The 14217-nt window shown below is 45.7% G+C and overlaps 1 protein-coding gene across 1 annotated transcript; it reads left to right on the top strand.

Moving 5' to 3' along the window:
* Window positions 1-7471: 7471 nt before the first annotated feature.
* tnfaip6 (tumor necrosis factor, alpha-induced protein 6) lies at window positions 7472-13926 on the top strand. Its single transcript, XM_080019386.1, has 6 exons — window positions 7472-7586; window positions 8822-8959; window positions 10176-10337; window positions 11696-11924; window positions 12945-12985; window positions 13557-13926. Exons 1-6 carry the CDS (start codon window positions 7487-7489, stop codon window positions 13676-13678), a joined length of 792 nt encoding a protein of 263 aa, XP_079875512.1. The 5' UTR covers window positions 7472-7486; the 3' UTR covers window positions 13679-13926.
* Window positions 13927-14217: the final 291 nt, after the last annotated feature.

Raw genomic sequence — 14217 nt, 5'->3', positions numbered from 1 at the left:
TAAATCCATTGAAAAATACAATTATTCTCTTTGTCTTTGTTCCAAACCCCTTTTTTTTCCCCAAATCAGGACTGTCGAAATACGCATCAAGAGAATCGTCCAACTGTGGATTTCTGTATTGCATAATTCACAACTGAAAATCATTCGATATTCCAGTTTGAAGTTTTGTAGTAAAGGTGATTTTTATTGTGTTTTACAGTTTTCCATATCCATCGATGATTCAGCATTACCATCGTGGTACTCACTCACACATTTTCAGAAAGCAGTTTTATTTAATTCTTTCACTGGTAGCAAATTGATCATTATTTCTTCAACCCCCAAAGACTACATCAAATTACTACGCCTAAACCCCTGGATTATAAGATTTGTAAGCCTGTTTTGTTTTAGATGAAAACTGTAACCCCCCCCCCCCCCCACCAAGATGGAACTTAGGGAGGCCGTTGAGGCCTTGAGCGGAGTAAGACAGAAGGGCCAGATGAGATACCAGCTGAAGCCCTCAAGGCAGACATGGAAATCTCTGCCAGCATGCTTCACCACCTCACGCAGGCTATCTGGGGGGAAAATAATGTCCCATCGGGTTGGAGCGACGGCGTTGTTGTAAAGATTCCCAAGAAGGGATACCTCAGGGAGCACCAAAAAACCACAGAGGAAGAATGCTCCTTTCCACACTGACCGAAGGTGCTCGACCGCATTCCGCTGGAGAGGCTCCGGAAAGCGGCTGAAGAGATTGAGCTTGAGGAGACCAATTTGCTCGACCAAGATCATCGAGCAAATCCTTATCCAATTTCAATCCAGTCCAATTTCATAGGTTTTGAAAGGCAGTTTGACGGCATCATCAAGAGCACCTACCGAGGACATTTACATTTACATTTAGTCATTTAGCAGACGCTTTTATCCAAAGCGACTTACAAGGGAGAATAACATTCAGCTACATTGCGACAGAGACATTAGTGTAACAATAAATACTGCTAGGTAGTGCTAAGTAATTGTAGGTTAGGACAGGAGGTACTCACTGAAGAGCTGGGTCTTCAGGTGCTTCTTAAAGACAGAGAGGGAGGTCCCCGCTCTGGTCATTTTTGGCAGCTCGTTCCACCAACGTGGAACTACAAATGAGAATAGCCTGGATTGCCGTGGCTGTATGGCCGGCAGAGCCAGGCGACGCTCATTTGACGAGCGCAGCATCCGGGGGGCAACATGTGCTCTTACAAGAGCATTTAAGTAGGCGGGAGCATTCCCAGCAATCACTCTGTAGGCCAGCATAAGAGACTTGAACTTGATGCGGGCGGCTACAGGTAACCAGTGGAGCTCGATGAGCAGCGGAGTGACATGTGCCCTCTTTGGCTGGTTGAACACCAGTCGCGCCGCCGAGGAATGCAATGTCGAGTTCTTCCACGAGGTCCTGACTGGCGTGCGGCAGGGATGTTTGTTCTCGCCCTTCCTCTTCCTCCTCTGCATAGACTGGGCCATGAACCAAGTAACCAACAACGGCAGAACCGACATACACAGTGGAGCCTGGCCCGACAGTTAGAGGACCTAGGACCATAATCAACTAGAGAAGGTGGGCAGTTGCACATACCTCGGGAGCATAATTGCTGTGGAATTTGAATTAAAATGTTGAATCCATCCTGTCGTACGGATCCCAAACATGGAAGATGACCACCAACATGATCACCAAACTACAGACATTCGTCAAATGTGAAGTCTCCTGGGAGTCTACTGACCGGACACCATCACCAATACCAACCTGTGAGAGCACACCAAGCAAGAACCTTTAAAACTCCCATATAGAAGCAGGAAGTGGAGCTGGAGAGGCGACACACTCACAAGACATAATAAATGAATCACGAAAACAGGCACCAACATGGAACCCGCAAGGCAGGAGAAAGACAGTTAGACCTAGAACCACCTGGGGGGGAAAAAACAGCAGGGGATCAATGTCCTGGGAGTCAGACCAATCTGCAGCTCATGTAGCGCCGTTGATACACCTTACCAAGATGGCCGCCGCTGACGTGGCACCGTCTGTTGTATCCGCTATCGCCGTTGCGGCACCTTACCAATACGGCTGCCGCTGCCGTGAACGGTCTGTTGTATCTGCTATCGCCGTTGCGGCACCTTACCAAGATGGAAATACACAGGACCGGGAGTTAAATCCCTTGTTCTTACTTATAAGGGGATAAATATTCCAGAACAATGTCCCTCTGACTTCTCCTTGTGCAGAATGTGGCAGCTTGATTTTGATATTCTGATATTTTGCAGGAAGCGAAGATGTGCAACTTCGGCAAGAAGGCAAGACGATCTGTTCCATTCACTGCCGGTGACAGTCGGACATCTCTAGTGTGATGGAGATCTTAGTTGTGGCAGGAAGAAACCGACTGAATGGGGGCGACGTTGAGAGAAAACCTCTTTTTGGAAAACTAAAATAACCAAAACATCTTTTGAACAAGGCCATGTAGCATGCGTACAAAATGAACTCACATAGCTGGGGGAGATGGTATTAAAGCGGAGAATACCATAACCTACCATACCACAACATTTGGTCATAATAATGTTGTGTATCTCTGCGAGGACAAATGGAAAAATGTATATTAATTGAATATACAGTATTGTGTGTGTGTGTGTGTGTGTGTGTGTGTGCGTGTGTGTTTAAAAGTTCAGATTGATTACTTTCAAAATTGTTAACTGCTAGAATAATAACTTATTTACTTATACATTATAAATTATAAATAGTTGGATATAATGTTCAGCAAATATGACCAGTGAGGACGAAAATATTGAGGGGCTGAAATTAAGTAGCAGTAACTCAGAGTTGGTGAGGAAGGACACAACGCAGGACACGGGCGGTGGAAGAAAAATAAAATGTGGCATTAAAATACTGAACAGCACATAAAAGAAAACCTAATTGCTGCAGCTGTAGCGTGTCATGCCAGTAACTGGTTCATTTCCTTATTTTGTTTACATGGCTGCCTGGAATGCGGGAGCCACACAAGCCGCTGACAGCCCTCCTGTTGTGGTCCCCTTGTTCTTGTTCTTTCTGGGTCTCCCAAAAATATTCTAGGGTAAGTTTGTTAGCTAGTTTAAAGTATCAGTAAGTAAATAATAATTTCCAGTCGTCTATGTAAATGAAGTCTTTGACTTTCTCTCATAAGCCTGGAGCAAACAAATAGTTCCCATACGATCCTCAATATGCTTTGCTTTATACAGTATATTGTATGTATACAGTATTGTTGCGGACCAAGGGGCATGGTTACGCCGCGGCTGCAGGCGGCCACATGGCTTCCTTCCCCGCGGCCGAATCAGCGCCCGTGCGCCGCTGATTCAGGCGCCGGGTCGCCTCGTGCCGCACCCCCAGGCGTCAGGAGACGCCCCTTTTCTTCCCTGCACGATCCTGGATCGTCGATGTCTACCAGCTGGGTCCTGTTGTGCCGCGGAACGCTGTCTCCCCTTCCCATGCTGTCCCCCTCTCTGCCCCCTGTCAGCTCCCAGGGCGGTGCCGCCGTGGGAAATCAGAGAGCTGCGCATACATCGGGGTGCGGGCAGTGCGGGCGCCCAGCCACGACCGCCGGGACTGCCCCAGTTAGTCAACTCTCCGGCTATGCCAAGAGTGCCGTTGAGGCCGCTCCCCCTAGTCGAGGTCCCGTTCAAAAGACTCAGTATGGACCTCATTGGGCCGTTAGACCGCAGTGCATGAGGGTATCATTTTGTGTTGGTCCTAGTGGATTATGCAACCTGTTTCCCTGGGGCCATTGTGCAATATTCCAACCAAAATTTTGGCGCAGGCACTGTTTCAGCTCATCTCCCATGTCTGGATTCCGAAGGAAATCCTGACCGACCAGGGCACTACCTTAATGTCACATACACTTTGGGAACTTTACGAGTTACTGGGCGTCTGCTCAATTCGGACCAGCGTTTACCATCCCCTGACCGACGGTCTTGTGGAGCGCTTTAATAAAACACTGAAAGTCATGATTCGGAAGTTCGTTCATGATGATACCCGTAATTGGGACAAGTGGTTGGACCCCCTGTTGTTTGTTCCCCAGGCTTCCACGGGATTTTCTCCCTTTGAACTCCTCTTTGGCAGGAGACCCCGGGGGATGCTAGACCTAGTTAAAGGAAACTGGGATGAAGGTCCTAGCACCAGTAAGAACGAGATACAGTACGTTGTGGACCTGAGGGCAAAGATACATGCGCTGATTCGGCCATTATCACTGGAGAACTTGCTCCGGGCTCAGAATTGCCAGCACCTCTTACAGTATATGACCGGGGGGCTCAGCTCAGAAAATTCACACTGGGAGACAAGGTGTTAGTGTTGCTCCCTACGTCCAACTCTAAATTGCTCGCAAAGTGGCAAGGGCCTTTTGTGGTCACACGGCGGGTTGGAGAGGTTGATTATGAGTAAGAAAAGTCTGACAGGCAGGGGGCGGCACAGATTTATCACCTGAACCTCTTAAAAGAATGGAGGGAGGGAGGGTCCGTGGCTCTGGTCACGCCGGTCATTGAGCGGGATGAGTTGGGGCCGGAGGTTCAAAAAGCGGCTGACCATACCGAGGCCCTGTTAAGTGACCATCTCTCTCCGTCCCAGAGGGCCGACATAGCCGCTCTTCAGCGTCGCTTCTCTGATGTTTTCTCCTCCGTGCCAGGCCTCACGTCCCTCATACACCACCATGTGGAAACGATCGCGGGGGTGAAGGTGCGCTCTCGGCCGTATCGCCAGCCCAAGCATAAACAACAAACGAGGGGGGGGGGATCCGGCCGGACGGCTCCCCGGCCTAGGTCGGGCAGTGGGGGTATGTGGCGGACCAAGGGGCGTGGTTAAGCCGTGGCTGCAGACAACAGCATGGCTTTCTTCCCCGCGACCACACAGCTGCCCAGAGTCGGCCGAATCAGCGCCTGTGCAGCGCTGATTGGTCCAACCACAGGGAGGGAGCTTTCTTAATGTTTATCTGTCTTGCAGAGGGGATTGGCGCACAGGCTCATCAGCCAACCAGGAGGCCCCCCGGAACGTCATTCCTCCTGCGCCCAACACATTATTCTTTAGCGTTTATCCTGTTGGCCAGCAAGCCTTTTTTTTTTTTTTTTTTCAGTTTTTATAATAAAACTCTCACCGTGTCGGCCACCCATGGCAAGAAAGACTCCGTCTCCCTCCCTAACCTGTACCTGTGGGCAGGGTCAGAGTGGCTGCATGTAAAACCCCCATCCCCACACACTCAGGAGAGGAGCCCTTGTCATGACACATGTCTATCTGCCCCTGGGCTTATTCCATCTAGCGCTCTCGCTACAATAAACTGTGTCTGAAACCCTGTAGTCTGTGTCTCTGTGCCGGTGGTCCCTGAAAACATCACTTGGGGTGGCGTGTGTTAGTCGAAACTGCCACTATATACAGTATATACAGTATATACTGTATATATATAAATATATACGTGTGTGTGTGCGTGTGTGCGTGCGGGTGTGTATATTTGCAGTATAATATAAAACCTGCATAAATGTGACAGATTTTAGATGTGCGGCTTTCTAGTCGTGACAAACGATGTGTGAAAATGAAGCAGACTGAGCAGCCTAGATGGGATTCCAGGACCAAATATTACACATGAATAAATTTGTGGTTACTATATTTTATTTCAGAGAATCGTTAAATGTTGTGCGTCCTACATTCTGATGAGTGTGTTGTTTTAGTGTGTTTGTGTGTGTGTGTGCTGCTGGGTAGGATGTTAGGTCATGGTGGCAGCAGCCAGTAGGCCCTACATTACATACACCCCTGGAACAAAGACACCCTTATCCCTCCGCCTCCCTCGCTCCATCCATCCATCACTCCATCCTCCTCTCTCCCGCAACGTTTGATGTGCACGGGCAGCTCCAGTTCCTCCACAGAGAGTCTGCGCAATGAACCCAATGTCGCCCTGAACGTGTTGGACACAAGTGGGAAGGAGGTAGTTGCAGGGCGGTGAATTATTCACCGCATGCTGACCAGTGCACGGAAAAAACAATATTTAGAGGCTGGGTTCTCGCTGGTGAGCCATGTTTTAAAACAGTTTTTGGGATCATTTGGCTTCCAGAGTTAAATAAAAAAAGGGATTTTCACTTGTATTCTAACTTATGTGATTTCAGTGTCATCGCCACTATCCAGCTCTGTGGCCATAAATCAAAAAACTACCTATGAACGTAGAAAATGTTTCAAATAAGAAATGATGTTTGCAACTGTAATCATAATGACCTCTGCCATAAAACATATCTGGCATATTTCACCTTTATAGATCTAATGGCAGGTTATTGATTTCCTTCTAAATTCAACGTCAAATGGAAGGCAATTGTTGATTCAATATAACAGGGTTTCATTTCAAATAAACGTCGTTAAAATTTCTTTTGATTTTTCATAATTTCAGGCATTCCTTATTTATTATCATTATTCATTGGATGATGGTGTGCTAGATTCATATTTTGGTGTAATTATTTTCCTTTACTGCCCCATACCTACTTAAATCTGTAAGCAATTTGCCCAGCTGTGACTCTTGGAAATGCGGTGGAAATGATGATGAATTCGCTGTTAAAATGAGACTCAAACCTATATGACAATTATTGTGTCTGAGCCGGAGTTTCCATGTGTGGGCTTCGACGGCCTGGGCACCGGGAGCATAGGCACAGCTCATTTCCTCTCAGATCTGGAACCAATTCAGGACAATTTCGCCGAGCAACTTTAGTGAGTGTGCAACTTTGATAAATTGGGACGACCTGGTAAACCTGCAGCGTGAGGGATGGAAGTGCAACTGGAGGCAGTTTGGTTTCCCGTGTCTCCGGTGTGTTAATGATAGCACGAACGTCTGATGATCTTTTTTTGTGGAACAATATGTGATGAACACAATCCTCTACTCATCTCCACTTAGCCATGGCTGCTTTAAAGTGATAATCCGTAAGATCGTCCGTGTTGGGTACTTTTCCAATGGTTTCGTTTACGGTCACTTTCCCGTCTCAGAAGTTTGCCTTCTCCTGATCGATTGATTTTATAAAAAAAAAAAAAATCTCCGTCACGAGGTGGTGGGGATACTGTTTGTAAATGTTTATCAATATCGACAGTTTACCGACCACAACTAGCTCCGCCGCTTTATCGAATCCACCACAGGCTACCATTCGCTTTCATTCACTTATTCGTGTTCTTGAACAGTGGAAAGGCAAACGCAAATGCATTTAATGGGCGTTTCTTCAAAGGTTAAAAAAAAGTATTGAACAAGGGATTTTTTTTCAAATAAAATCACGTCACGGATTTCTACTTTACAATTACTAAGCCTATCTGACTTAACACCCCCCGCCACTACCACCAACCCCCACCTTTTGGCACAATTTCCTTTTCTTCCAGAGAACACCACAGTGGTAGTGACTCCTTGTGTTGAGTAACTGGCTGGGCTGCTCTCACAGAGTACCAGGGGAGGGCAGTTCCTATATAAGGCTGAGGAGCAGAGGAGCCGCTCTGGTTGCTGGAACATCTGGTCTGGAGAGGATGCTCGTCTTCTCACTGCTCTGGGCGGCTGGATTCCTATTCAACGAGGCTCGGGCCTGGGGCTTCAAAGATGGCACATTTCATAACTCCATTTGGCTGGGTAAATAACGTCTTGTTTCTGTTTTTGCCTCAGTCGCTTTGCGGAGAAGCTTGGGTCAGCGGTCGTTATTCTCACTCGGTTTTAAAGATCTTGCCGTCACCCAGGAGAGTGAATGTTCTGTTGGTCAAATTTTGTTGACTTTCCCTTCCAACTTTTGTCGTTGACTTTCAAATCCTCTTTTATACTGTACCTGGAATTGGTTCTCCGTTATCCGTTCTCTGATGGTACAGGTTCCGAGCCTGTTGCGATCTCATTTCCATTTGCTCTCTGTCCTTCTCTCTCTCTCTACTAAACATTGCAGAACTTTACAAATAGTGGAAGGACATGTTTATGACATGGCTGGGTCCAGTATGTAAACACGGTGAAGTGACCTCATTGACGGTCCTCCCACTTAAAATACAGATGGAAACAGTCTAAAGAAGATATTTATACCCCATCCGTCTTGCCTTTTAGTTCTTTGTAACTTGGGCAACTGCCATAACTTAAAACACATAATAACTTATTGATGGTTTTCTTTTATTCCTATTGAAGCTGAGTTCACACATGCCCAATTCCTGTTTTTCTTGCAGTTATTCGTGGAATGGGGCTCAAACATGTGCTTTATAGACCCCATGCTTGGTGTTTTTATTACTAGGAGACGGTGAATGCCAAATATATGACCGTGGCACTGGAATATTTTATTGCTTTTCTTGTGCCCATTATGACACCTTGGACACATAAATAAATAATAATAATAATAATAATAATAAAAGTAATAATAATAATAAATAAAAAATCTATCAGTTGTGCCGATACAGACCTGGTCTACTCCAGGTTTTGCAGAGTCATGCATGCGTAATACCAAAACAGGCTCAGTGCTCCCCATGGAGCTCCCCACGGAGCTCCCCACAGAGACGGCGGGGGATACAACCATGCGGTGCCAAAATGGAGATCGAGCCAGTCTCCCCTCACATTCAAGAATAATCTGCGATGTGCTGTTCATACTTTATGCCATTTCTCCCTTGAGCCCATTCCGCTTCTGTGGGCGCCGGTCTCTCAGAGCCAAAATGCCAAACCTTATGAAATGAAGCCCTTTAGATTTGCTTCATGTTGCCCAGATACAAATAATAGCGCTTTGCTCTGCAAAGGCTCTGCCTGTCAGCGTTTCTCTCTCTGTCCAGAGAGTGATAGCGCTGTTTACTGACTGTTTACTGACTGTTTACTGTTTTTTTCTTTTCATTGTCTTTCTCTGACAGAGCAAGCAGCTGGAGTGTACCACAGGGAATCCCGGAAAGGGAGATACCAGCTGACTTACAAGGAGGCCAAGGCTGTCTGCAAGTTTGAGGGGGGAGCACTGGCCACCTACGAGCAACTGGAGGCTGCACGCAAAATAGGTCTGATGATGTGTTTCGCTAGACCAAGGCCTCACGAAAACACAAGCAGATTGGAATTCTAATGGTGACATGCACTCGGGATAGTGCGATGCCTTTATCAGAGTCCTTAACTCTCCCGATTTGGCTGATCCGCGTTGGTTCATCCCACAGTCTCAGTGGGATTCTATGGAGCAGAGCGCACAGACTCAAATGCATAACACTTAACACTTCTATCTGTTGGTCCATACCCACCAATCCATAACATTAGATCGGGAATACATATATATATATATTTTTTTTTGGAAAGTGGAATGCGGAGAGGGATCCATAGGGTCAGAGGGGAAGAAAAAAAAAGGTTATTGGAACGCATGAAATGAAGCACTTCTTTCCTTCTTCCCGCAAGACCCTAACCCTAAACCTCGCATCCACCCTGTGTCAGATGTGACGCGGTCCCACCAGCGCACTAAAAAGCATGTTAACACATTTCTCCGGACTGTGTTGCTTCACTGCTCTCATGGTACGGAGATTAAATCCAGCCCCTGTGTTTCTGGCACTTGGAGACTGAACCCCCAACCCCCCAGCCGAGCTTCCCTCCCGGCGGCAGCCTTCCAAGGAGGTCGCCTTTCATGCTCGCTCTCTTAACTGCGCTGGGCTGATTGTAACCGGAGGCTCTCGGAGAGACAGGAGTTTATTATGGAACCCCTCTCACGAGGCACCCAGGTCCCTATCAGGTCTGTGGAACAAAACATTCAGATAATCCTACTAAAATTAATCCAGAATTGAAAAGCCTTTCTGAGATGTTGCTTCATTTAAAATTACTTAGTTCTCGACTAAGAAGTTCTAGACTAAGGTGCTGGTCTTAGTCCAGATAATACATTTTTCTCTATTGTCAAGGTGGACCTGGAGGCCCACGTCCATTAATTTAAAGAAAAAGCTGCCTCTGGCCAGGTGTAATTTTAACCGTCACGTTAGACCTAGATAAGCTCTAAACTTCCTTCTGGAAATCTGATTTTTCAGACTAGGGCAAGCCTGGGACTAATTTAAACCATGACTGAGCCATTTCGGGTTAGTCCAGATTAAAAGTGGGATATAGACCTCACAAGAACGAATTTCAGGCTTTCACGTTGAATTTGAATTGAAAAGGATTTCAGGATGGTCATCCGACCTACATAACAACACAGCCGTTGTTGTTGTATCGCTTTCATTCACTTTCTCTGTGGGTTTTTCTTTTTTTAAGGTTTTCACGTGTGCGCCGCCGGATGGTTCGATAAAGGGCGCGTGGGCTACCCCATCGTCAAAGCCAGCAGCAGCTGCGGCTTCGGGAAGGTGGGCATCGTCGACTATGGTTACCGGATAAACAAAAGTGAGAGATGGGACGTGTACTGCTACAACCCAGACTGTGAGTATAGGCATTACACATGGTGAATAATGTTTAGGGGAAATGTTGGGTGGAGGGTTTTAACAGCCTATGAGCATGTGTGAGATGTTGAGTCAGACAGACAAGTGGCATTAGGGCAAAGTGCAAGCTCACAGCAGCAAATGAAAACTCGGTCCCACGGAGCCCATTAAGTGTTTTAGCTCGCCTGGAATGACTCCGCGCTGAGTAACCCCCTCTGAAGGTTCATGTCGAGTTCTAAGATTTGCGAAAGTCATCTGACCAGGCAGCAGGGGTTCCGCGGTGAAGCAACAATCTCCGCCACCGTCCTGCAAGTTATCAACTTCAAACCAAGAATAAACCGAAGTCAGATTAGTGGCTCGGGATAAGGAGTCAGCGAGTAAGGGATCCAGGGAGGTCGTGATAAGTGGGAAGCCGGCCAGACTGTAAGCGAGGGCTGACGTAGCGCTGTGGCTCTCACCACCGCGTAGTGATTCACCAAAAGACGTAGACATTGACGCGTTTTAGCCTCTTTGTTTTTTGTTTTTTTGGGGGGGGGGGTGTTTCCCGTTATTGGGCTGTCCTGACCTGACGGTGGAAGGTTGGTTTCCTACTTCTCCCTCGTGGCGACCACATTGAGCCAGTGAAAGTGGTACAGAATCATATTACCAAAGGCGGTTATTGAGCTTCACTCAACTTCACGTACATTCCAAAAAGCCTCTGTTAAGAACACAAAAACAAGATGCTTCTTGACTTCATCAATACAAAAGACACACACACACACACACACACACACACACACACACGCAATGCTTTATACACTCCATGTGTTCATCCCTCGATCATTTATCAGCTTCTCAGCCCAGCACGTGCAAACATTGCTGTTGTTTGCACGAAAGCAAGAAAAACAGCGATGTTATATTTGAGCCTTATATCAAGGGAATTCAATATATTATTCCCATGTCAACATAGTTAAGATTGACCAATTTCATTTTCCTTATTTGTTCTTCTTCTCTGCCTCCCAGCTCACCCATTTCCATGCCTAAAGAGGCTTGTTCTGACAACTAAGGCGACAGAATCCTATTCACCGAATGACGTAGAACTAGCGTATGGTTTGAATCTGTGATGTAAAACAGCTTCTAATTACCGACCCCACCGAGCGTATCTGGAGGAGAGCGGCTTTTGATGTCATTGTGAGCGGTCTGCACATGTGTTGTCGATTTCCTTCACTCTGCGCAGGAATTCCATTTCCCCCCCTCCGGTCTAAAATGCGCGAACACAAAAGAACCAACCTGAGCAGAAACAATGTATACATTCACACCTATTTTTGATTCATGTGTTTTGGGACCTCGTCATTTGCTCTGGCTCTTATGTCCCGACAGCCAAGGAGTGCGGCGGGGTGCTGACGGAGCCGCAGAGGATCATCCAGTCCCCCGGCTTCCCGGAGGAATACCAGGATGAGCAGATCTGCTACTGGCACATCCGTGTGGGCTACGGCCACAGGGTCCGACTGCACTTCCTGGAATTCGATATAGAGGACGACACGGCGTGCCTGGCGGACTACCTGGAGGTCTACGACAGCTACGATGACATCACGGGCTTCGCCGGGAGGTGATTGTCTCCTTTACCCCCTGTGACATATAGAATGAAAGGAGAGAGAAGAGAGGAGAAGATGAGTGGGGAGGGGGAGTAGATAACGTGGCATGACAGGATGGAACCCAACAGGGATGCACCAAAAGGCTTTCAAAAGACCACGCTCAAGACTTTCTTTTACCGTCGCAGTAGTGCACGCACTCTAGTATTTATCTAAATTGATACTATAGGAGCCAGGACTTACGGTTTAAGATCATATCAAAACCAACTTTATATGATCACAAGAGTTACGATAGGATTTTCAAGTCCCGGTCAAATATTCTTGATCTTCAGAAAACAGCGGTTTGAACCCACTAGGGTCTATTGACCGGTCAAGTAGTGGGTTCGAACCCACTTCATGCATCATTATGGTCCCTTGACCCACAGCGGCGTTGCAAATGACACTATTTGCATTCATTTAGGTCCTGTACCATCAAAGCCTCAGGGGTCAGGCTGCTAGTTGTGGTTCCCAAGGCTGGATACATTTGTCATTTGGATGCATTTTGTGTCTGAGCAATGAAAAAAAAAAAAAGAACTGCCGCTCGCTCCACACGGAACGCCGTTGAGCGTTCAAACAACCTCATAAGAATTCACACAAATGGGCGGAGATTCACCAATACGTTCGCATTCAGAGATGACGTCGACGTACAGATGATGACATACGAGTTGTAAATTAGAGGCACAGATGCAGATTCACAGACACAAATCACTCCGCATTTATTTGTGCATTGTGCGTTACGAGTTACGTAACATTTGTTTGTAAATGCTGATGAGACTGTTTTTAATCCCATAGTTGAGCTACCTGCGTGAGGAGGTTTGAAACAGTAAACATGGAATTGTGAAACACATGACCTCTACGTTACTACTGTATGAATGAGCCCTAAATCACTGTGGTGTCATCTGCGGACCTGCACATGTGTAAACATGTACATGTGTGCTTTTTTTATTCACTCTCTGACGTTTTGCGGTAACTGGTGAATTGTCTGTGTTTGTCTGCAGGTTTTGTGGGGATTATTTACCAGAGGACATCATCAGCACGGGTAGGAACCGTGATTTTTCATTTTAAATTTTTGTGCTCTCCGGCTATTTGTTCATATTTGACAATCTTTATTTTTTCATTGAATGACATTTTTATTTTCACTTAACCTTTTTTTTTTAATTCTATTTTTTTATTTTTATTATATCATTTCTTATTTTTTCTACTTTTTTAAGTTTTTTTTATGCTAATTGTCTGCGGAGAAACATACCAAACCTCACCAGAATAAATTCAGAGTATCTACCTAAATAAACCTAATAAAACAGATTCTGATGTGGAGGTAAATCATGTGAAAATATAATGAATAAGCATCCTTTGTTTGAACAAACACTAAAATGCACAGTTTGCTTCTGTTCAAACACATAAAACATTGTTAACTTAAGGAACCAGTGTTATAGTGTCTCTATTGATCTTGTATTTGGTTATGGCGAATTTCTCTTTTAAATTAAGGGGATTAGGGGATTTGGGGATTAGGGGATTACATAAATTGAAACAAATACAAAAAGTGTTCAAGGATTGATTGATTGAGTCATTCATTCATTCATTCATCATTTTGTTATTTTTTGCCCGGACAGGAAACGTGATGACGCTCAAGTTTCTCTCAGACGCCTCAGTGACGGCCGGAGGTTTCCAGCTGCAGTACATCGCCTTCAACGCATCGCTCTTCTCCCAAAACGACACTGGCCATTTCACTTGAGAACCTGACCTCTCACATACCAACGTTGTCCTCATTTCATATGTATGAAGTTCTAGTTGTTTTTTTTGTACATTTTTTTTTTTTACTCCTGCTAAGATTCATTTGTTTAAGTTAAGTATAATAAAAAAAATAAATGTCAGAGGTTTGAGTAACTATTTGTTGAAATTATCATCGAATGGTCTTTTGGTCATTGCTTTATTTTGTCATCTTTCTCTGATGGAAAAATAAATGGGATTTGAATGACCTGGGCATGTGATCATGTGAAGTTATGAATGTATGGATTTAGTGATTGACAAAAAAAAGAATATTCAGGGTTTACGGGGGGAAAGATAATGTATGTCCGGGGTGAATGTTTTATCTTGCACTGAATTCAATTTTGCTGAAGGTTGTTCTGCTGCTCATATTGTAGGTCTGTAGTTTGGCCTGGCCCCGTTCATTTCCAGCCCTGGAGCAAAAACATGGTGTAACTGTGAACACAGTGAAACGTTTATATAGCTTTTCAATTACAACTTTGACCAGAACAGACCCTGGATGGTATT

The sequence above is a fragment of the Zeus faber genome, assembly GCF_960531495.2.
Source record: "Zeus faber genome assembly, chromosome: 18".
NCBI classification, from domain to species: domain Eukaryota; kingdom Metazoa; phylum Chordata; class Actinopteri; order Zeiformes; family Zeidae; genus Zeus; species Zeus faber.
This window is presented reverse-complemented; position numbering and strand designations above follow the sequence as displayed.

Coding starts and splice junctions, on each gene's coding strand:
- tnfaip6 (XM_080019386.1), top strand. CDS start 7,487: ATGCTCGTCTTCTCACTGCTCTGGGCGGCTGGATTCCTATTCAACGAG. Junction 8,960..10,175: donor GGAGGCTGCACGCAAAATAG/GTCTGATGATGT, acceptor TCTTTTTTTAAG/GTTTTCACGTGTGCGCCGCC. Junction 12,986..13,556: donor AGAGGACATCATCAGCACGG/GTAGGAACCGTG, acceptor TTGCCCGGACAG/GAAACGTGATGACGCTCAAG.